Source organism: Anopheles gambiae, chromosome 3 (genome assembly GCF_943734735.2).
Source record: "Anopheles gambiae chromosome 3, idAnoGambNW_F1_1, whole genome shotgun sequence".
NCBI lineage: Eukaryota > Metazoa > Arthropoda > Insecta > Diptera > Culicidae > Anopheles > Anopheles gambiae.
The window spans coordinates 52,981,464-53,005,381 of NC_064602.1; the positions used below are offsets into that span (position 1 = coordinate 52,981,464).

General features: G+C 40.5%; 2 protein-coding genes and 1 long non-coding RNA gene across 6 annotated transcripts in view; 2 read left to right on the top strand and 1 right to left on the bottom strand.

Moving 5' to 3' along the window:
• Positions 1-17,178, bottom strand: part of LOC1275957 (protein Malvolio) — a 73,669-nt gene extending 56,491 nt beyond the window's left edge. For 2 of the 4 annotated variants that reach the window (XR_009765908.1, XM_061655580.1), the window contains exon 1: positions 16,653-17,178. Coding sequence is in view for 1 of the 4 variants with exons in the window: in XM_061655580.1 (XP_061511564.1) it covers positions 16,653-16,850 (198 nt within the window). In the remaining 3 variants the exon portion in view is untranslated. The remainder of the gene's footprint in view (positions 1-16,652) is intronic. The other 2 variants (XM_061655583.1, XM_061655581.1) reach the window with 2 other exon arrangements.
• Positions 13,671-14,609, top strand: LOC133392953 (uncharacterized). The gene is made up of 3 exons (XR_009765918.1): positions 13,671-13,741; positions 13,807-13,897; positions 13,986-14,609. It is a non-coding gene; the product is annotated as an uncharacterized LOC133392953 (long non-coding RNA).
• A 2,629-nt stretch (positions 17,179-19,807) lies between the features above and the next one.
• Positions 19,808-22,551, top strand: LOC133392943 (ER degradation-enhancing alpha-mannosidase-like protein 2). The gene is made up of 2 exons (XM_061655575.1): positions 19,808-20,121; positions 20,196-22,551. Exons 1-2 carry the CDS (start codon positions 19,952-19,954, stop codon positions 22,441-22,443), a joined length of 2,418 nt encoding a protein of 805 aa, XP_061511559.1. The 5' UTR covers positions 19,808-19,951; the 3' UTR covers positions 22,444-22,551.
• The last annotated feature ends 1,367 nt before the right edge of the window (positions 22,552-23,918 follow it).

The following is a 23,918-nucleotide window of genomic DNA, read 5'->3' on the forward strand; positions in this document are numbered from 1 at the left end:
CTTAAAAATATTTCACGACCTCGGTTTAAAAAAAAACTGCCAAAATCCGTCGGCTCTTTCGATTCTTGCTGATATGTCAGTTGAAAAATCCCAGTAGCCGAAAATTAGTACATTTAAAACTGAAATATCAGTTAAATAAATATTTGAACCGAAACTCGGCAACATAACATGCCCAGAACATACGTTAACACAGCTGTCAACGAGCTCATCCGTCAAAATAACCGAGATTTCAGCTTTACTATTTGGATTAGCCGAGGCTCGGTATTCTACCTGTCATTCGCCATTCTGTTAATCTCGTGCTAATGAAAAGAAATCTTTTCGGAATGATGTTGGGATGTAAAATTAAAAGTGTAAAAAAATAAGTGAAAATGAGTCTTTCAGCGCGAAAAAACCGAGCATCAGTAGCGTGCGATCGAGCACGGGTATGGAGCGGGGTTGGGGTTGGGAAGCTCCATCAGCGCACGCAGCCGAGCGTCGCTCGGAGCAGTCCCTACCCAACGGTCAAAAGCCGAAGATTTTATATTGACCTTTCGTTTTTTCTAACTGTCTCTCGCTCTAACCCAACCAACCAAACCGTGCTCTTTCGAAGTAAATTTGCTTCGATATAGCTTCGACAGAAGTTCTCTACCGAAGGTGTATCAACTTTGATAGGCAGTTCCTACCGAAGTTAGGCTCGGGTGTTTAGCCGAAATGCTACAAAAGAGAAAGAAAAAAATCTCTCGTATGCTGCCGCGTTCTCGCTCACACGCGCGCCCTGCCCCCTTTTATTTACGTACGTGTTTATAGCCCCTCCTCCTCCTCCTCCTCCTCTCATCTATCTTCCTACCTTATGTGCAGTGGTTATGTGTTTTTAATTGAAATTGGAAGGAGAGATATTCGATTTATTTATTACGTGCGATTTAATCAGAGAATTGAAACATGGTAGTAGGTGGATCTACTGTTCATCACAAGCGGGCCTAACACTTTAACTATTTGTGAATTCGCGCGTGAGGACGTAAAAGGCGCAATAATAATGGAGCGGTTCTAACGTAAACAGACAAAATCGCTCAGCTGGAAATTTGATAGAGCGGAATAGCATTTCATTGTAATAGCATTGCTATTATATCATCCGCGCACCCTATGAACCGTACTTTTTCAAATATCTTAAAAAGTACGTATTGTATGAAAAAACCGTCTTTACAAGATCGATTCAGAATTTCAAAACACATTTGGAAAAAGTTTTTCGCTAAAAGTAACTTTTGAAATTTTACTCAGATTAATGTTTATTCCTTTAAATTAATTCATAAATGGGGCAAGGGAAATAATTTATACTAATACTAATAGACCACGACTCCATTGCCTGAAATATTTAGTGCCTCAAAGTAGTATATCCTCTTTGCCAAGCGTTTGAGTTAAACTGATTCTTCGCAAAATGTGAAGAGAGCGTTCTGCCCCCCTTCAGATGCTTCGACAGAGTGAAGCTCCTCCCCTTCCTCCATTCGTCATCCATCAATTTTTCTCCGCGCACTCACACATCTACACGCGCAGCTGTTCGCATGGCAACACGTGAGATGCGTGACATGCTTTCTCGCTCATCACGAAGGATTTGCTTCGAAAGAGCTCGGTTTGGTTGGTTGGGTAATTTGAGTGATTCTCCCTTCGTGAGTGTCCCCGAGCCTCCTCGTGTGGTTGTTGTTGTTGGAAGTTGAAGCCGAAACCCCCTCGTGCGCTGCCAAAATCAGCGAAGAACGAAATCGAGTGGCTCAAGCGAAAAAACGAAAAAAAATGACGAACGAGTGTGCTGTGAAAATAACACACACACACGCACAAGGCGACACCCGAAATCTGGTGCGATACCGGCTTTCAGTGGAGCAAGTACACACATGCACACATTTGGCCACACCAGCGCTCTGTTCTAGTGCAGGTAGTTTTCTGCAGTCCACGGTGATACTACACACAGCCACGCACTTGGCGATACACGCTGTGTGGTGGACGTTCAGAATTCAGTGGTGCAAATACACACATGCATACACTTGGCGACACACGCTCTGCTGTGCGGTGAGATTTGTGTTCTGTGTCCAGTGGTGCAAATATACACACACACGCACTTGGCTACACACGCAGTACGGCGCGGTTGGCTTGGCAGAAGCGCATACACACATTCACGTAGTAGGCTTTACTTTTAGTCCAGTGAGGTTGGTGCTTGTGTGGTGTTTCAGCGCTTGGCGGATAAACCCCGTGAAAAATGGAGTTTTGTTTAATTTGAGGTAAGTAAAAGTGATTAAAATGATCAACCAACATCCCCCCTTCTAATTAATATAATTTTTCTTCCATTTCATGTGTGTTTCACGGCGAACGGAGACAACAAAAACCTGTGGCTGTGTCGTAGTGTTGGAGCAGTGGCCCGTACAGTGCAGCGAGAAAAACCAGGAGCAACAGCGATGAGGAGCAGAAAGTATGTGCTGAATTTGTTTTTTTTTCACTGTGCGAGTGTTAAAAGGGTTTTTTTTTAAATTATGTGCGTTGATTTAGAATTAAGTGCAGTGATTATTGTGCAAGTGTTGTGTGTTTTTGTATTCTATGTTGGTTAGATATTCAATAAATCGAATTACGATAGTATAATGGTGTGCACTGTATCATTTCGGAAAGAAATCCTGGCAAAAAAGGGGGAGGGGACTAATTAAACGAAGGTTCGTGCAGACCCCCGTTCAGGTTTTGCTTCGGCTTCGGGTTTGCTTCGGCTTCGGGACCCGACGGATCGCTTGAATAATTTCGCCAACTCAAGTTCTTTTTCAAGCGCGTATTCAAGGGATCTCTGAGTGCTGGTGCCCGGTGGGTACCCAACAGTCAAAAGCCGAAGATTTTATATTGACCTTTCACTTTTTCTATCTGTCTCTCGCTCTAATTTGAGCGATTTTCCCCTGATGAGTGTCCCCGAGCCTCCTAGTGTGGTTGTTGTTGTTGGAAGTTGAAGCCGAAACCCCCTCGTGCGCTGCCAAAATCAGCGAAGAACGAAATCGAGTGGCTCAAGCGAAAGAACGAAAAAAATGATGAGCGACTGTGCTGTGACAATAACACACACACACACGCGCACAAGGCGACACCCAAAATCTGGTGCGATACCGGCTTTCAGTGGAGCAAGTACACACATGCACACATTTGGCCACACCAGCGCTCTGTTCTAGTGCAGGTTGTTTTCTGCAGTCCACGGTGATACTACACACAGCCACGCACTTGGCGATACACGCTGTGTGGTGGACGTTCAGAATTCAGTGGTGCAAATACACACATGCATACACTTGGCGACACACGCTCTGCTGTGCGGTGAGATTTGTGTTCTGTGTCCAGTGGTGCAAATATACACACACACGCACTTGGCTACACACGCAGTACGGCGCGGTTGGCTTGGCAGAAGCGCATACACACATTCACGCAGTAGGCTTCACTTTCAGTCCAGTGAGGTTGGTGCTTGTGTGGTGTTTCAGCGCTTGGCGGATAAACCCCGTAAAAAATGGAGTTTTGTTTAATTTGAGGTAAGTAAAAGTGATTAAAATGATCAACCAACATCCCCCCTTCTAATTAATATAATTTTTCTTCCATTTCATGTGTTTTTCACGGCGAACGGACACAACAAAACCTGTGTTTGTGATGTGCAAATGTTGGTGCAAATGACGGGTACAGTGGAAAGATGACAACCATGATCAACAGCGGTGGAGTGCAGAAAGTACGGTGAAAATGTTGCGTTTTATTCACGGAACAGTTGATAAAAGTGTTTTTAATATAATGTGCCATAATTTGTGTAATTTGCGAAGTGTTGACCGTGTGTGAAAAAGTTGTTAGTGCGTCTCATTACCCGATTTATTTGCTTAAATAAATCAAATTGTTCTACTACATGTGTGTGACACTGTTTCATTTTGGAAAGAAATCCTGGCAAAAAAGGGGGAGGGGACTAATTAAACGAAGGGTCGTGCCGAACCCCGTTTGGCTTTTGCTTCGGCTTCGGGTTTGCTTCGGCTTCGGGACCCGACGGATCACTTGAATAATTTCGCCAACTCAAGTTCTTTTTCAAGCGCGTATTCAAGCGATCTCTGAGTGCTGGTGCCCGGTGGGTACCCAACAGTCAAAAGCCGAAGATTTTATATTGACCTTTCACTTTTTCTATCTGTCTCTCGCTCTAATTTGAGTGATTTTCCCTTCGTGAGTATCCACGAGCTCCCTCGTGTGGTTGTTGTTGTTGGAAGTTGAAACCGAACCCCCTTCGTGCGCTGCCAAAATCAGCGAAGAACGAAATCGAGTGGCTCAAGCGAAAAAACACACGCACGCACAAGGCGACACCCAAAATCTGGTGCGATACCGGCTTTCAGTGGAGCAAGTACACACATGCACACATTTGGCCACACCAGCGCTCTGTTCTAGTGCAGGTAGTTTTCTGCAGTCCACGGTGATACTACACACAGCCACGCACTTGGCGATACACGCTGTGTGGTGCGGTGCGGTGGACGTTCAGAATTCAGTGGTGCAAATACACACATGCATACACTTGGCGACACACGCTCTGCTGTGCGGTGAGATTTGTGTTCTGTGTCCAGTGATGCAAATATACACACACGCAGTACGGCGCGGTTGGCTTGGCAGAAGCGCATACACACACTAACGCAGTAGGCTTCACTTTCAGTCCAGTGAGGTTGGTGCTTGTGTGGTGTTTCAGCGCTTGGCGGATAAACCCCGTGAAAAATGGAGTTTTGTTTAATTTGAGGTAAGTAAAAGTGATTAAAATTATCAACCAACATCCCCCCTTCTAATTAATATAATTTTTCTTCCATTTCATGTGTGTTTCACGGCGAACGGACACAACAAAACCTGTGTTTGTGATGTGCAAATGTTGGTGCAAATGACGGGTACATTGGAAAGATGACAACCATGATCAACAGCGGTGGAGTGCAGAAAGTACGGTGAAAATGTTGCGTTTTATTCACGGAACAGTTGATAAAAGTGTTTTTAATATAATGTGCCATAATTTGTGTAATTTTCGAAGTGTTGACCGTGTGTGAATAGTTGTTAGTGCTTCTCATTAAACCGATTTATTTGCTTAAATAAATCAAATTTTTCTACTACATGTGTGTGACACTGTTTCATTTTGGAAAGAAAATCTGGCAAAAAGGGGGAGGGGGCTATTTTAACGAAGGGTCGTGCTGAACCCCGTTCGGGTTTTGCTTCGGCTTCGTGTTTACTTCGGCTTCGGGACCCGACGGATCACTTGAATAATTTCGCCAACTCAGCTTCAAAGTCAGCTTCAGTCTCAGCGGATCTCTGAGTGCTGGTGACTGGTGGGTAGTTATCTCGCTGCACTCTACGGGCCACTGCTCCAACACTACGACACAGCCACAGGTTTTGTTCGGGGCGAGTACCGGCTTCGAACGACGAAATCCGTTCGACGCTCATGAGAGAATGAGAACCATGAGATACAACTGTCAAGCATTAAAAGACGTTTATTTCTACGATTCAAGGATGGTAAAGTTTTGAATTTTGATCTTTTTTGCCGTTGGTATTGGATTTCATTTGTTACATCATTATTGGATGATTTGTTATCAATTATAAGGTAGCTTTACTCACTTTCTTGAAATTTGAATTAAACTTAGTTAAAATTTAGGAGGAAAGACAGGATTGGATTTACTTAATAAAAATGTATAACAATACTGATTGATTTTATTACAAGAATTATAAGCGTTATTTACATGGTGAAAATGTTTTGTGATTTTTCTATAAAATTTTCAGCAGTGTAACAAATTTAAAAACATAAAATTTGACATATATATAAATATTCAAATATATATATATATATATTTATATATATATATATATATATATATATATATATATATATATATATATATATATATATATATATATATACATATATATATATATATATATATATATATATATATATATATATATATATATATATATATATATATATATATATATATATATATATATATGTATATTTATATTCCGATATATTTTATGTTTTTTATATACATTTTCAAAACTGATGAAAACTTTTTTTTATTGGAAATAGATAACAAAACATTTTCAAAATGTTACATACCTCTAAGTTCAAATCACTTCAATCATTTAAAGCAAAATTTAAAGCAAAACGTTACATTGAAAACAACATTCGTTCCAAATCCGCAGCGCAAAACCTCGCGGATTTCTCCCCATACAAACGGGAACGTTCGACCCCGGCAGGTAGAACTCATTCTTTCGCGCGCTTCTTACGGTCTCTCAATGGTACGTTATTTTAAAATTGAGCGCCAAGTGAGCGCCTTCTGACAACCGCGGCGAACGGATCTCGTCGTTCGAAGCCTATAGTCGCCCCGGTTGTCTCCGTTCGCCGTGAAACACACATGAAATGGAAAAAAATTATATTAATTAGAAGGGGGGATGTTGGTTGATCATTTTAATCACTTTTACTTACCTCAAATTAAACAAAACTCCATTTTTTACGGGGTTTATCCGCTGACAACCAAGCGCTGAAACACCACACAAGCACCAACCTCACTGGACTGAAAGTAAAGCCTACTGCGTGAATGTGTGTATGCGCTTCTGCCAAGCCAACCGCGCCGTACTGCGTGTGTAGCCAAGTGCGTGTGTGTGTATATTTGCACCACTGGACACAGAACACAAATCTCACCGCACAGCAGAGCGTGTGTCGCCAAGTGTATGCATGTGTGTATTTGCACCACTGAATTCTGAACGTCCACCACACAGCGTGTATCGCCAAGTGCGTGGCTGTGTGTAGTATCACCGTGGACTGCAGAAAACAACCTGCACTAGAACAGAGCGCTGGTGTGGCCAAATGTGTGCATGTGTGTACTTGCTCCACTGAAAGCCGGTATCGCACCAGATTTCGGGTGTCGCCTTGTGCGTGTGTGTGTGTTATTTTCACAGCACACTCGTTCGTCATTTTTTTCGTTCTTTCGCTTGAGCCACTCGATTTCGTTCTTCGCTGATTTTGGCAGCGCACGAGGGGGTTTCGGCTTCAACTTCCAACAACAACAACCACACGAGGAGGCTCGGGGACACTCATCAGGGGAAAATCGCTCAAATTAGAGCGAGAGACAGATAGAAAAAGTGAAAGGTCAATATAAAATCTTCGGCTTTTGACTGTTGGGTACCCACCGGGCACCAGCACTCAGAGATCCCTTGAATACGCGCTTGAAAAAGAACTTGAGTTGGCGAAATTATTCAAGCGATCCGTCGGGTCCCGAAGCCGAAGCAAACCCGAAGCCGAAGCAAAACCCGAACGGGGTTCAGCACGACCCTTCGTTAAAATAGCCCCCTCCCCCTTTTTGCCAGATTTTCTTTCCAAAATGAAACAGTGTCACACACATGTAGTAGAAAAATTTGATTTATTTAAGCAAATAAATCGGTTTAATGAGAAGCACTAACAACTATTCACACACGGTCAACACTTCGAAAATTACACAAATTATGGCACATTATATTAAAAACACTTTTATCAACTGTTCCGTGAATAAAACGCAACATTTTCACAGTACTTTCTGCACTCCACCGCTGTTGATCATGGTTGTCATCTTTCCACTGTACCCGTCATTTGCACCAACATTTGCACATCACAGCCACAGGTTTTTGTTGTCTCCGTTCGCCGTGAAACACACATGAAATGGAAGAAAAATTATATTAATTAGAAGGGGGGATGTTGGTTGATCATTTTAATCACTTTTACTTACCTCAAATTAAACAAAACTCCATTTTTTACGGGGTTTATCCGCCAAGCGCTGAAACACCACACAAGCACCAACCTCACTGGACTGAAAGTGAAGCCTACTGCGTGAATGTGTGTATGCGCTTCTGCCAAGCCAACCGCGCCGTACTACGTGTGTAGCCAAGTGCGTGTGTGTATATTTGCACCACTGGACACAGAACACAAATCTCACCGCACAGCAGAGCGTGTGTCGCCAAGTGTATGCATGTGTGTATTTGCACCACTGAATTCTGAACGTCCACCGCACCGCACCGCACAGCGTGTATCGCCAAGTGCGTGGCTGTGTGTAGTATCACCGTGGACTGCAGAAAACTACCTGCACTAGAACAGAGCCAGAACAGAGCTAGAACAGAGCCACAGGTGTGGCCAAATGTGTGCATGTGTGTACTGCGCCACTGAAAGCCGGTATCGCACCAGATTACGGGTGTCGCGTGTTGGAGATCTTATTTAAGGTAAGTAAAAGTGATTAAAATAATCAACCAATATCCCCCCTTCTAATTAATATCATTTTTCTTCCATTTCATGTGTGTTTCACGGCGAACGAAGACAACAAAACCTGTGGCTGTGTCGTGGTGTTGGAGATGGTGGCCCGTAGAGTGCAGCGAGAGGAGCCAGGAGCAACAGTGAGGAAGAGCAGTAAATGGCAATTTTGTGATTTTATTCGTTGTGCGAGTGTTAAAAGTGTTTTTTTTTCATAATGTGCGTTGATTTGGAATTAAGTTCAAAGTTTGTAGTGAAAGTGATTTTGATTTTTGTTAGTTTAATATTATTTTCAATAAATCGAATTGTGTTGATGTAATTGTGTGCACAGTGTAATTTCAGAAAGAAAATCTGCGAAAAAGGGGAGGGGGCTATTAAAACGACTATTCGTGCAGACCCCCGTTCGGGTTTTGCTTCGGCTTCGGGTTTGCTTCGGCTTCGGGACCCGACGGATCACTTGAATAATTTCGCCAATTCAAGTTCTTATTCAAACGCTTATTCAAGGGATCTCTGAGTGCTGGTGACCGGTGGGTATTCAAGGATCAGATGTGGAAGCTAATCGGATTGGTTCAACTTTTACCAGACCGTTCAGACTTCCAGGATTCATTTCCGGCCACCTACACGAGGTAACCACGCAAACAATGAGACCCCAAATTTTTAGTGATTCTGGCCGAGGGGTATGAGGAAGCTTGAGGAAGTAAGGAGAAACGCGCTGCGATGAGAGTTCGCATTCTGTTTTACACGCGCGCTTCACTAACACCAATACAAATACCGTGCTTTGACGAGCCGTCTGTGAATGTGTGTGTCTTCTTTCAGCGAGCTCAACAACTTCGAGCTGCTCGTCACATCGTGTTGTCTCGCTTACACTACAGCATCGAACCATCGCTCCGTACGTCCCCCCTCCTACGCGTACAAAACCACCAGCACAGCGCGACGCTTTGTCGGAGATGGTTGTACGCGTTTCGTTCTAAGTCCCGCGCGCAGTGTTTGTGCGTTGATGCGCATTTCGTCAAAGTCTCGTGCGCTGGTGTGTTTTGATGAAGTGTGAAGTGAACAGTGTGTACAGACGCACATGCAGTGCGTGCATCGACAGGTAAGAATTTGCTGAACAGAGGCAACGCAGATTGTCGACAAGTTTCTCGCAGCCTGGCTCGACCCGGTACTTTGCTTTGCAGTATGACGCCATTCGTGAGTATGATAGATTCTGAATGTGTTGTGAAAGTGTTCTTTATGTTTCAATAAAGTGTTTAATTAAATAAAAGATGACCGTGTTTGTGTTTGTTGTTAGAATAAGTGCGTACTTGCGATCGTGTCTATGCATGAAAGAAAACGAGAAACGAAAGAAACAACTATCTTTAGATGTGTTCGTAGCATGACTGGAAAGAACACAAAACCCATTGAGAACTGCAGAGCACACCGTGCGTTACGGTTGGGGAGGGGGAGGGCTCGCGCGGGGGTGTAACTCATTCCTCCAAGAGTAACTGCTAACGGGGGACGGTACTCAAATCACTCAAAAAATACACTCATTTTGCCGGACGGGTGGAGCAGATAACTGTAATCATGGGGCGAAATGCAATAAATGTGCCGGTGAGCATGAATCGCGTAACTGCCCGCTCACTGCGAGTTCGTCAACAGGTGATGGCAAAATTCCTGATCACAAACTAAAATGTGCCAATTGTGATGGGAATCACACATCTAGTTTTGCAACAAACCAATAATGTAGCGGGTTACAAGACAGCACCAAACCGTCCCACACAAACACCATTTAATGGGTACAATGGAAATACAGCAAGTAGCAATGACCTGTTTGCACCGAACGAAATAGCCCCAATGGTGGGAGAAGTGTTTAACCGATTACAAAAATGTAAATCAAAACAAGACGTTATCACAGCGATCTTCGAAGTAGTCAGCAAATTTTGTTTCTCCCGATGATTGATTCAAGTGAGTAGATTAGATTCGTAAACTGGAATGCAAATAGCATTCTTAATAAAAAAAAAAATACAGAGCTAGCCAATTTTTTAAAGTTGAACAACATTCACATCATGACCGTTACAGAAAAATTTTTAAAACCAGAGATTAATTTTTGTGTCAATAATTATGCTATACATAGAGCTGATAGAACTACCAGTGCAAAAGGAGGGGTTACAATTTTAGTTAGAAAAGATATCGATCACCATAGAGTAATCACGCCTGTGCTTAGAGTAATGGAAGCAGTGCAAATCGCAATAAAATCATAGATTTTGGAATTGCTGCAAAACAAACTCTTCAGGAAAAATCCTTTTTGATCTGATGCAAAAATGTTCCTTTTCCGTGCATTACCCTGACTCACCTACGTTCTATCCTTCCGATTCGAAACGACTACCGTCTACTTTGGATTTGATTCTCTCTAATAATCTCATGACATCTCGACTCCTAAAACCTTAACTAACTTAACCTACGATCACCTACCAACAATTTTCAAAATTAAAAAAAGTGCACCATGCTTTAAGCCACCACACAGTGTTTATTATTATGCAGCAGCAAATTGGGTAACATTTAAAAATCATATAAATGATAAATTAAATCTGCCTTATATCAATCATAATTCTAGAGTTAATCATAGGCAAATAGACAATATGATTACTAAACTAAACGTAACCTTAATTAAAGCACACAATTTGGCTGTCCCTACTATTATTCCAGGTCAATACAACTTGATTATTCCCGAAGACATTCTAAAATTAATCAAAATTCGTAACATGTATCGTCAAAAATGGCAAAGACATAGAAGAAATAGAGAATTTAAAAGAATTTATTATGGCCTATGCAATTTAATTAAACTTAAACTTAATAACCTACGGAATTCTAATTGGAATAAGAATTTAATTGAAATCAACAGATATAAAGATAAAAATAGGTTGTGGAAATTTGTTAGAATTATAAAAAACAAAAAATATTCCATCTCTTCACTACAGTTAGAAAACAAAACACTAACGAGTGCGCAAGAGAAATGCGAAGCACTAAAAGAGAAATATTAAAACGCCCATAAAATTACTTTCAACTTGAATAGCCCGATAGAACGAAAAGTGCTATCAGTAAATCAAACTTTTTTAAATAGGCAAAACATAAATAATCTCACTCATGACAGCTTGGTAAAACCCATTGAAATCAAACGGTTACTTAAAATACTCAGAACCAAAAAAAAAGGTTACATTAAACATTAAAAGGTACATTAAAAAGGTTACCTAACAAAGCAATTGTTTATTTGACAATAATTTTTAATAGCTGTCTGAGGCTTGGATATTTCCCAGAAATATGGAACAAATCGAAAATAATGGCAATACCTAAACCCGGTAAAGATTCAACAAAACCAGAAAACTATAGACCAATCAGTTTACTCAACTGCACAGGAAAGATATTCGAAAAAATAGTATCATCACGGCTTCGCTCGTTTACTGATGAACATAACATCATCCCTAAATACCAATTCGGCTTTCGGCCTTCCATGTCAACTACATATCAAATAGATAGATTAAAACAACAGCTTCTAAAAAATCGATCGACAAGGAAATCAACCGGCCTAGTATTATTTGATGGTGAAAAAGCCTTTGATACTATTTGGCATCAGGGTTTACTGTTCAAACTAATATCTAACAACTACCCTTCATACCCTTCATGAAAAATTGCAAACAATACCTTTACGCTGATGATTTCGCCCTTACAGCATCTTCCTAGCAAACAACCTAAAGCAATAGTCAGATCTTTAAACATGGGACTTAGGAAGTATAGTAAATTCTGTAGTAAAACCCACATACAAAAATCCATTCATAAAGTAGAAAAAACCCTGAAAACCTTGTATCCATTCATGCATAGAAAATCAAATTTAAACACACATAACAAGACACTGCTTTATTATGCTTGCTTCAGACCATTGCTAACGTATGCAACTCCAGTTTGGAAAAACCGTGTCAAAACTCATATAAAAAAAACTACAAGTTTGTCAAAACAAATTACTTAAAATAATACTCAACGTCCCACCTTGGTACAGAACTAGCGATTTGCACTCAAGAACAAAAACATCTAAAGTAAAAGATTATATCAACAAAATATCCAGGCAATACATCAAATGAACGAAAATTCTTTGGTACTTGAAATAAAAAAAAAGAAAATAAATTCTTGCACTATAGTTCTATCAAACATAAAATCATTTTAATCCTAATGAATGATTCATCATTAATATATAGCTTAGGTCGTAGGATTAATGTAGGATTAAAATAGGTTAGTTAGGATTAGTTTCATTAAAAAAAATTTTTTGCTCGGGGTTTTTTTCTAATTTTTCCAACAACGACAATCCTAAACACAAAAAAAAAGTTTAAAAATTCAACTTGGCAGGGCTAGCTAAACTGTTCAAACAATGAGGAAAGAAAACGAATTCGGACCCATTATAAATCTACAAGAGTATCCATTGTACACTGTACACAAATTTCAAATCAATAAAAACTTGTATACTATACTACTACTATATTATAAACTACATTATTATCAACCACACTATCAGCTATAAGACACATGGTAACAAATCACACTATTGTAACACATTTATAACACATTCAGCAAATCAGACCAGGGCAACAAACCCGAAGAGTTCAGGCCACACATTCCATACAAAAACAACCGAAACATGGAACATAAGCATAAGCAATCGTCACCGAGAACACATGGCGTACGTACAAGCGTGGTGACGAAAACACCCTTTTGAAACCTTCTGGCGCAATACATCAAAACTGCAGCATAAGCGCGCAGCGACAAAAACACCTCACACCCTTCCAGACACATTATAAATTAAAACATCATAGAAACACCTCACTTAGTAAAATACAAAACAAAAACAAGTAATTGCCACAAACAGCAAACAAAACAAAACAGCGACCCAAATTGTAAGAAATTGCACCGAACGAATATATTTTATCGATAAATAATCACGGCGGTTCAGATTCGTTCAGACTGCCAAGAGAGGACGTTACACTTCCTAAAAATCTTCGCCTACCCAAATTATTTCGAGTTTCAATTAAGGGAAACCCCTTTGGAGTTGATCGCCTGGACGATCAAATGCCGGGTTCAACCCAACCAGCAAAACCGAAGCTATTGGAAAACTTTCCTGTGTGCCAAAGCGAGAGAGCATGTCTTTTTTCTCTAGATTTTGGACGGCACAACGCCGATCGTGTGGTCTATGAACGAAAAACGGGAGAAGGGGAAACCGATATCCTTCGAGTGACACACACGCATGCATCTGCATGCGTGTTCCGCTGAACCGAGACTACACATCTCTCTCGATCTCCCATGATTTTTCTGCTATCGCGCTCATCCGGGTCTTAGGCATCCTCAGTCTGTCCAGAACTTTCACTGTGGAAGGATGTGTTGGAGTGATGTGTGATTTCTTGTGCCCCGTACTTTGCTGCCGTGTTCCTTCTTCTTCAATTATGGAATGATTTATCCTTGTAAATGTCTAAGGTAAGTTTCTTATCCTCGTGTGTGCTTCAATGGATACATTCAACTAACGCTTGTCGTCTAAAAAGTTACAGTGCACGCGCATGTTAATCGACGGTTGCCAATATCCCGCAAAACGATCGACGGAAGGAAATCGGTGTCCGGTTTTAAAATATAAAGGTAAGCGTTGCTATAATCCTATGTGCAAAATATTGTTTAGTTTGTTATAAAAAACATGGATTAATTATTGGTTAATTTTCATCAACAGATTTCATTACAGCTCTTTCGTAGAAGAGCGCACTTCAAGGACGCCTAGGATACAGCTAAACATGCGCAGCACCAGTCCGTGACGTCATTTCCAGACAGGCGCCGGCTGAACACGCGCAGCACCAGTCGAGGATATCCTAGCGCAGAGGGTAGAATGCGTGCGAACAGACGGCGTCCACAGGTCTGCCCACGCCCGAATGCAGAGCCGATGGCATACGATTCTATCTTCACCATTAACATGAGAGGGACAGAGCTTATACCCCGAACGTACCCGAAAGGTATGCATGCTTCACTCATCAGGATCTAAAGGTAAGGACAAGGCAAAAGAGACAAAGAAAAATTTACTCACGGCTACACATGTCCTTTTGATGCGTTGTCTATGCGTCTCACTCGGTATCACAGCGGCATACGGCAGGTAAGCAGTACAAATGCTGCTACCTGATACGCACACATGTTTATCGAACACAACTATTCGGTTCGGTTCGGTAAACTTCACGAGGACGCCGGAACAAAAGGGCGCAGACTTTTTCATGATTTTGTATGACTTCGGCTGTTTTGGACCTCGCGTGTTGTTTGTTCCTTTGTTTATTAATGTTTATTCCTTTAAATTTGTGGCGACCACGTTATAGCCTCACCACAGTCCGGAGCTGACGTCAACCGTCAATTCAAAATATCGGGCACTCTAATTCGAACACCCTAATTCAAGCACCCTAATTCGAGCAACCTTATTCGAGCACCCTAATTCGAGCAATAGTTACCAACTTAGCCAGACTAAACTATTTCTCGTTAAAAGATTATAAAAGCCGTCGTTCCCACCACGCGTTCTCTTTTCGTTCTCACCCGCTAGTGGACGTGCTCCCGTAACTACGTAACCCGTGATAAAAAACATTGTAAAAAATTGTATTTTGTGACATCTTGGGAATCCAAATAAAAAAGTGGTCTACCCACGAGGTAGCCAAAAATTAATTCATAAATGGGGAAAGGGAAATAATTTATACTAATACTAATAGACCACGACTCCATTGCCTGAAATATTTAGTGCCTCAAAGTAGTATATCCTCTTTGCCAAGCGTTTGAGTTAAACTGATTCTTCGCAAAATGTGTAGAGAGCGTTCGGCCCCACTTCAGATGCTTCGACAGAGTGAAGCTCCTCCCCTTCCTCCATTCGTCATCGATCAATTTTCTCCGCGCACTCACACATCTACACGCGCAGCTGTTCGCATGGCAACACGTGAGATGCGTGACATGCTTTCTCGCTCATCACGAAGGATTTGCTTCGAAAGAGCTCGGTTTGGTTGGTTGGGCTGTCCCTCTCATGTTAGTGGTAAAGATAGAATCGTATGCAATCGGCTCTGTATTCATTCGGGCGTAGGCAGGCCCGTGGGCGCCGTTTGTACGCAGACAACCAGTCCGCTTTGAACAGTTCGCTCCACCTCGTCTCATGTCAGTAAAAACTGACTTCTCGCAAACATAGAACTCGACGGCCCCCGCGTACGTTCGATCACATTACAGAAACATTACACTATATTTTAAAATAGTTTATACTTTACAAACAACAAATAAAAGAAAAACACATTCAAAATTAATAAAACTATTCAAAGTACCATTAAAACAAAATTTTATGTAGCGCCACCTGGTGGTATGGATGCGAACTACATATAAAATAATAATTTAATTTAAGGTTATTTAATATCATAAAACTTGACATTGAATATGATAAAAACTAACAATTTCTGCAAAAATAATTTTATGCCGAAATTTGTTCTAAACTGCCCATTGTGCACTGGTTGGATATCCCACAAACAGATGGCGCCACCAGCTTTTTGCTATTTTTAGAATGCATGAGTCGTTTGCCGTCGGCTAAATGAAGTCTTTCTATATTCCGTTTAGGTTGAGAGCTTGAGCCGTTTAGAACCCGTTTAGTGGTCGTTTAGTAGATTTGTGGTACTTGGATCGCATGCGAAAAAGCGTTGCCACTGCCCTGAACACGTTCACCCCGGCGCTGATTTTCACACACTTTCCGTTCCGCCGGCATCTTGAACGCAACCAGAAGACTTAGAACCAGAAATACATGTAGAAAAATTGAGTTTTTTCGCTATAATTTCAAAACTACTCTGTTCATCAATACAGTTGTGTGCAGGATGAGTTTTTTTTTTTTCAACCGTGGGTGGGTAGAGTACAGTTGTGCACAATGTTTGTGTTTCCCTAGCAAATGATCAAAGGCACGTCCCAGGGCCTGGCAGCCTGCTGAACGTGTTAACCGCGGTCGGTATTTTAAGTGTGTTTGACTTACGCAGAAATTCAAGATAGGCGGTTTCTTCTTTTATCTACAACACCATTTGCGGACTAGTTTTAGAGTGCCCAGGAAGCTAGACTCTGAAGCCGAACCCCGATACAACCCCCTTAAGAGACGAAGAAGAATAAATAATTCCTTCGGCTTGCAGAGCGAATTGGCAAATAAAAGAAACAAACATACATTTATTACTGATTGTGAATCTATGAAAGCATGTGAGTTATCATCCTAAAATTTCCGCATGGGTTCCGGACGCACTCTAAAATGTTAGTTTATTTATTATTGTTTCTTGCCAAACATTTTATTATTGTTAAAGTTGAGGATACATAACGATAATAAATTATGACATTAAATTTCGATACGCATACTGCTTACCGTTTCAGTTGTAAGTGTGACACACTCTCCTCCGTAAAATAAACTTGAGGCGTTGTTCAAGGAAGAATCTTCTGATGGTTCTATTAAACTGTTGCTTGAATTCGGAGTTGTAGTTGCCGAGGATGTTTGGCTTGCTGATTTATTCACTGCTTCAGCATTTCGTGCAGATTCAAACGAAGAGGGCTCGTTGAGGCTCATTATTTTAAACAACTACTACAGCAAACCACAGAAATCCTACCCTTATCTATACTACCCTGATATCAGCAAAATACCAGTCACGCAACGACGGCAATTAAGAAAAACACCACAGTGTTATAATTTGGCATAACATTTGCCGACGAACTTAAATACCGTGTTAAGTTGCTAATTTTCGTGCACTTGTTGATGCCTTACGATTATATCATTCTTCAAAGCAATGGAAATATTCTACGAACTAAAAAAACAAAAATCACACGCTGAACTTATCAACACTTAATAACAAACAAAATACCAACGACAGCTGATCGGCGGACACATATACAGGTATTCCCCGACATACGCTCTTAACCGTTCAAATAGACATAGAGCGGCAACGTCACAAGCGATGAAAAATTGCTCAAAATTTCATTCCGTGTATATCAAAGTAGCTCATTTGACTAAGGCAAACAACTTGTTTTTTATTTGAAAACACACAAAAATAAGTTAAAATGTGTTCAAATCTATTTTTTTGCGTTTGGCATTAATCTGGCTTGTAAACAAAGTAGATAATTCGATTGTTTCGGATGAAGCAAAAATGTCACGCGAGACGAGTAGCTCTGTTTGCAAAATTGGGCTACTTTTTGTCGCGCGCGACGTTGAGGCACGTGTCTGTGCTCCATCGCATGCGATTTTAGCGCACGTGCTGTCAAACGCTTTTTCGTATCATATTGCGATTATTTGGATGATTTTAATAATATAACGATTATGAAAAATTAAGTTGAGATTGTTCCTACAAAACACTATACAAAAAAAAATTGATTCCGTCGTACGACGAAATCGCACGTCCGACGTTATCTGTCAAATCTCGTATAAAATTTTGACAGGCCTTCCGATAAAATCGCATCCGATGGAGCATAGACACGGGCCTGACGCTGTATGTCTATTTGGACAGTAAAACACCTTGCAACCCTTTAATCTTATGACAGAAAATTTACGCTCTGTCATACAAGTCATACGGACGTCACACGAGGCATAAACTCAAAAAGTTTACGCTTGATTTGTATGGGAGAGCGTAAACTTCCTGTCTGATTCAAATAAATAAATACAGTGGAGCGCCGTTTATCCGGGTACCTTTTATCCGGCTTTCCGTTTATCCGTGCTGTTGAGAAATGGCAGTTCAATACAAAAATGACATTGGGTTATGAGGAGGATATTTGAAAAAGCGGTTATAAGAGCACATTGTCATAACAAAAAACACTATAATTCATGGCAAATTTGAAAAATTTTCTTTCGAAAAACATGAAGTAAATAAAAACTGGGTTATTTTATCAAAAAATAAGAAAAATTTCCAAAAAATAACCAGGAATTGGTGATAAAATATATGATTTGACTCATTATCCGTGTTATTCGCTTATCCGGGCGAAGCCAAGTCCCGAGAAGCCCGGATAAACGGCGCTCCACTGTAAAAAAATAAATAAAAGATTTCAGGGTTGTATGGCTGAAATCCAGTTTAGAGCGGTGGCAACCCCTTTTTCCCATGCGATTTCATCGGACGGCCTGTCAAATTTTTGTATGGGATTTGACAGATAACGTCGGACGACGAAATCGCACGTCCGACGTTATTTGTCAAATCCCATACAAATCTCGTCCGATAAAATCGCATCCGATGAGCGTTGCCACGGGCCTTACCGTATTAATACACGATGCGCAATCTCAGATTGCGCATATATTCGTTTTATCAAAACATAAGTCATTTCGCGCAGCCAACTCTGAGCTATAAACGTCATTTCCATACATTTTCAGATTGCGCCAAGATTGCGCATAAATTTTCAAGATTATATGTCCGAGATATATAATTTTTTTTTGACAGATAAATATATCAAACCGACCCATTTGACAGATAAATATATGCGCAATCTGAGATTGCGCATCGTCTATTGCTACGGTTACGCCAAAGTTTACGCTTCGTGTGACGTCCGTATAAGCGAAAGGCCACGGGAGTGACAAAATGCTGACAAATTTTTCAAAATGTGAGCTTTTGTCACTTTTTTGAGCTTTTGTCAAAATTTTGTGACCTGGAGCAGCCAGGAAAAAAAGTTGACAAAAGTTGACAAAATTTGACGTTCGTGAAAAAGCGTAAACAAACAGCTATTTGGCGCAGTTGTGACCCATTGTTATGATAATAATGTTAAAATGCATGATTCTAATTGATGTATGTACCTAGTTAGTGCTTCTTAAACAAAATATCGATGATATTCAGATGTTGGAGCTTTTTGTCGCTCTTGTGTATGTTTTTGGTGCGGCCACGAGAAAAGCTCTTTTTTGCAGTTGACAAGCAATTTTGACAAAGTTGAAAAATTTTTCAACATTTTTTCAGCTCCGTGGCCACGCGCTATATCAAACGTAAACTTTTATAGCGCATGGCCACGGAGCTGAAAAAATGTTGAAAACAATTTCAACTTTGTCAAAATTGCTTGTCAACTGCAAAAAAGAGAAAATTTTTCAACATTTTTTCAGCTCCGTGGCCACGCGCTATATCAAACGTAAACTTTTATAGCGCATGGCCACGGAGCTGAAAAAATGTTGAAAACAATTTCAACTTTGTCAAAATTGCTTGTCAACTGCAAAAAAGAGCTTTTCTCTTGGCCGCACCAAAAACATACACAAGAGCGAAAAAAAGCTCCAACATCTGAATATCATCGATATTTTGTTTAAGAAGCACTAACTAGGTACATACATCAATTAGAATCATGCATTTTTGCATTATTATCATAACAATGGGTCACAACTGCGCCAAATAGCTGTTTGTTTACGCTTTTTCACGAACGTCAAATTTTGTCAACTTATGTCAATCTTTTTTCCTGGCTGCTCCAGGTCTCAAAATTTTGACAAAAGCTCAAAAAAGTGACAAAAGCTCACATTTTGAAAAATTTGTCAGCATTTTGTCACTCACGTGGCCTTTCGCTTTTTGAGTTTACGCCTCCTGTGACGTCGGTATAACCAGGCTGTCAAAGGGCCCTGATTAATGTAAACAAATAGGTATATTTGTACATTGGTTGATCACGATTTTTTACATTATTTATAGTTTCTTGTAAATTGGTTCTTCCTCGTTATTGAATGAAATGCAACTACCAGAAGAAAAAAAAATTACTCGAAAAATAATTTGTTCTAAGCGTCCTCCGCGGGCACTGGTGGTTTTGGTGTGGTGTTGTACAACTGGTTTAATTTTCCGATTAGTCTCCGAAGCACATGGATTACGAAAGTTTTCATCGTCGGATATGTACCGCATGCGGTAAGATTTTCTTGTTTTAAAAAGTGGATAATTAACTGGAAGAAAACACTCGAAATCATTGTATCCTTTTTCAGAGAAAAAGTTCGCCAAATGTTTCAGCATGCCTACGACGGCTATCTACAATACGCTGCCCCGTACGACGAATTGCGTCCATTATCATGCGATGGTATCGACACTTGGGGTAGTTATTCATTGACATTGATCGATGCTCTGGATACATTAGCAGTCATGGGTAATTACACAGAATTTGGACGCGTGGTACAGATGCTGCAAGGTCGATCATTTGATGCAGATATTAACGTTTCGGTATTCGAGACCAATATTCGTATTATTGGGGGTCTGCTTTCTGCCCACCTGCTTTCTAATCACGCCGATTTAAAATCAATGGGGCTCGTGGAACCTGGATGGCCTTGCCAAGGACCTCTCCTAGACATCGCTGAGGAAGTTGCCCAACGTTTGCTTCCTGCATTTGATACCGCTACAGGTATGCCGTATGGGACAGTAAATCTACGACACGGTGTACCGTATGGAGAAACAACCGTTACATGCACAGCCGGCATCGGAACATTTATACTGGAATTTGGAACCCTCAGCAGACTTACGGGGAATCCTGTCTATGAAGACGTGGCTATGAATGCTTTGTCTGCATTGTACAAACACCGATCACCGATAGGACTATACGGAAATCATATCGATGTACAAACAGGTCGGTGGATAGCACAGGATGCAGGTATTGGAGCTGGAGTGGACTCTTATTTCGAATATTTGGTCAAGGGCTCAATTTTATTGGAAAACCCTGCTTTGATGGCGACTTTTTTCGAAAGTAAGGCATCGATTGATCGTTACCTTAAACGAGAGGATTGGTATGTTTGGGTGAGTATGAGCAAAGGTCAGCTCACCTTACCTGTGTTTCAATCGCTAGAGGCATACTGGCCAGGCTTATTGACTTTGTATGGCAATACTAAGGAAGCCCTAAAGGTACTACACAACTACCAAACTGTGTGGCGGCAGTATGGGTTTCTTCCAGAGTTTTACAATATTCCTACAGGAGAAGCAGGTGCAAATCGGGAAAATTATCCTTTGCGACCAGAGTTAATCGAATCTGTTATGTATCTTTATCGCGCAACAAGCGATCCATTTTTACTACAGGTAGGTGAAAATATACTGGAAAGTATAGAGCATAGTGCGAAGACGCCTTGCGGCTATGCGACTATACGGAACGTTCTGACCCATCAACAGGAGGATCGAATGGAATCGTTCTTTTTAGCAGAAACCACAAAATATCTTTACCTACTATTCGATCCGAATAATGTTTTGCATAATGATGGAAGCATTGGTAATGTCGTAAAAACAATATTGAACGATGGCGTCACAAAGGAACACAAATGTGTGGTAGGTGCCGGGGGATACATTTTCAACACGGAAGCCCATCCAATGGATCCTACTGCCCTTCGCTGTTGTGAAGCAAGACATATCAATATTTTTGCTAACGCGCTTGTCGAAAATCAAATGAATAAAAAAGAACGTAGAGGCAAACTGCTTTTTGCAAAAGGTCAACAATACTTGTCCAACACAAAGAATAGACAAGATAAAAAAAATGAATGGATGATTACAGAACCTAAAGAGCCACCTAAAATGACTGATGTTAAGATTGAATTAAAAGGCGGAGAAAAGATGGCTACCACAAAATTACCTATTAACACGATAAATCGAGAAATAAAGGAAACTGAGAGCGTTTCGAGAGGAATTAAAACAAAAAATATGTACTCAAGCGAATCTATATCAAATTCGAATCATATGAAGTCAATCAAAGAACAATTTTCACAGTCATTCAAAGACGAAATCAATCATGCAACCGCTTTTTCGCTTTTGCCTGTGGATAAAGCTACAACGAACGCTGCCTCTTCGAATAAAGCGAAGAGCAGCAGTACAAAAAAAGTGTCGGAAATATTGTTGATGAAAAAATCGGAGGAAGAATTTACACCTGTAACAGTACAATCTTATAGTACCACAGGATACTCCGCTTCAACTAAAGACAAGAATGGAAACGAGGAGGACACACCGATGGCAACGATGCTTAAACTTGTACAAAGCATGTTTCATACCACTGCCAACCTTGCCCAAAAACGATCTGTATTCGACCTTGAAAATTTCTATCAACAAGTAGTGAATAATCGCTTATTGAATGATGAAAGTGGAAATTTTAACATTTCGGGGATGTCTTCACCATCTTATAACAAAGAGAAAATACTTAACGGATTGCTCACGTGTCGATCACAACCCTTTCTACAAAGGCTCACTCTCATCGGAGAATTCTATTGAAGGGTATTGCACACCCTGCGAAGATAAGATATAATACGGGAATAAAAATAAAGTAATACGGGAGGTCCCCGAGAAAACTGTTAACGGGGACCGAAAACGGCCGTAAAATACCGCGTATCTCGAATTTACGCGTAAGTCGAATCTTGTGATTTCCAGCCAAAATATCACTAATTTTCGTATAATTTACAAGTAGAGAGGGGGTCTTAGCCACCTAATTAATATTTTTATGTGTTTCTGACTGAATTTAACCAATTTAATCCTTTTGAAATGATTTTTTACATTCAATCAAAAGAAAAATTATTTGGCATTTTACAATTGATGTGTCAAATCAGTACAATTTGCCCAAGGAATTATCAAATTTAAAAAATGGCGTATCTTCGAATCCGCATATACAGGGTTTTCAATGATATTATTGACATGTTCAGCGAGTTGTTGATTCGTTCGGGCATATAATTGACACTTTCAGCGAGATATTGAATTGTTCGGAAGCAGGCGTTGACAAGTTCAGCAATTCTGTAGTGTTGTCATTTGTTTTGTTTACACACTGTGCCGCAGGGTTCAATTTTCCATTCTGAAAAGTCCTAAAAGTAGCTAATAATCATTCCCCAAGCTGTTTAATTCATGAATTAGTTGAAACAAACATATTTTTACGAAAACCGTTTGTTTACCTTCTGATGAGAATGATCCAACTTGCAGTCCAAGGGGTACGAAAGTGACAGCTCTATAGTATCGCCGAACTTGTCAACGCCTGCTTCCGAACAATTCAATACAGGGTTTTCAATGATATTACAGGGTTTTCAATGATATTATTGACATGTTCAGCGAGTTGTTGATTCGTTCGGGCATATAATTGACACTTTCAGTGAGATATTGAATTGTTCGTAAGCAGGCGTTGACATGTTCAGCGATTCTGTAGTGCTGTCATTTGTTTTGTTTACACACTGTGCCGCAGGGTTCAATTTTCTATTCTTAGAAGTCCTAAAAGTAGCTAATAATCATTCCCCAAGCTGTTTAATACATGAATTAGTTAAAACAAACATATTTTTACGAAAACCGTTTGTTTACCTTCTGATGAGAATGATCCAAGCTGCAGTCCAAGGGGTACGAAAGTGACAGCTCTATAGTATCGCCGAACTTGTCAACAGAGTGACCAGAAATACCGATTTATCTGTTTTCCTACCGATTTTTGATATGCCTACCGATTCACAGATGACCGCCCTAAAACTACCGATTTTCCATTTATCCTACCGAAAATCACAGATATTTGATTTTTCAGTCGTTTAAGCTTAATTTGTGGCGCTTGCGATGCTGTTTCAAGGATTGCTAACCTCATTTGTTACTAATCGCGCTGATGCACGTTTGTTTGCCTGGCACTTTTTATTTTTATCCGTTAACCGTAGAGTTGGCAACCAGATTTACACACGTAAGTTGGCAACCGGCATACCCGGGTATTCCACACGTTTTGATGCAAAAAA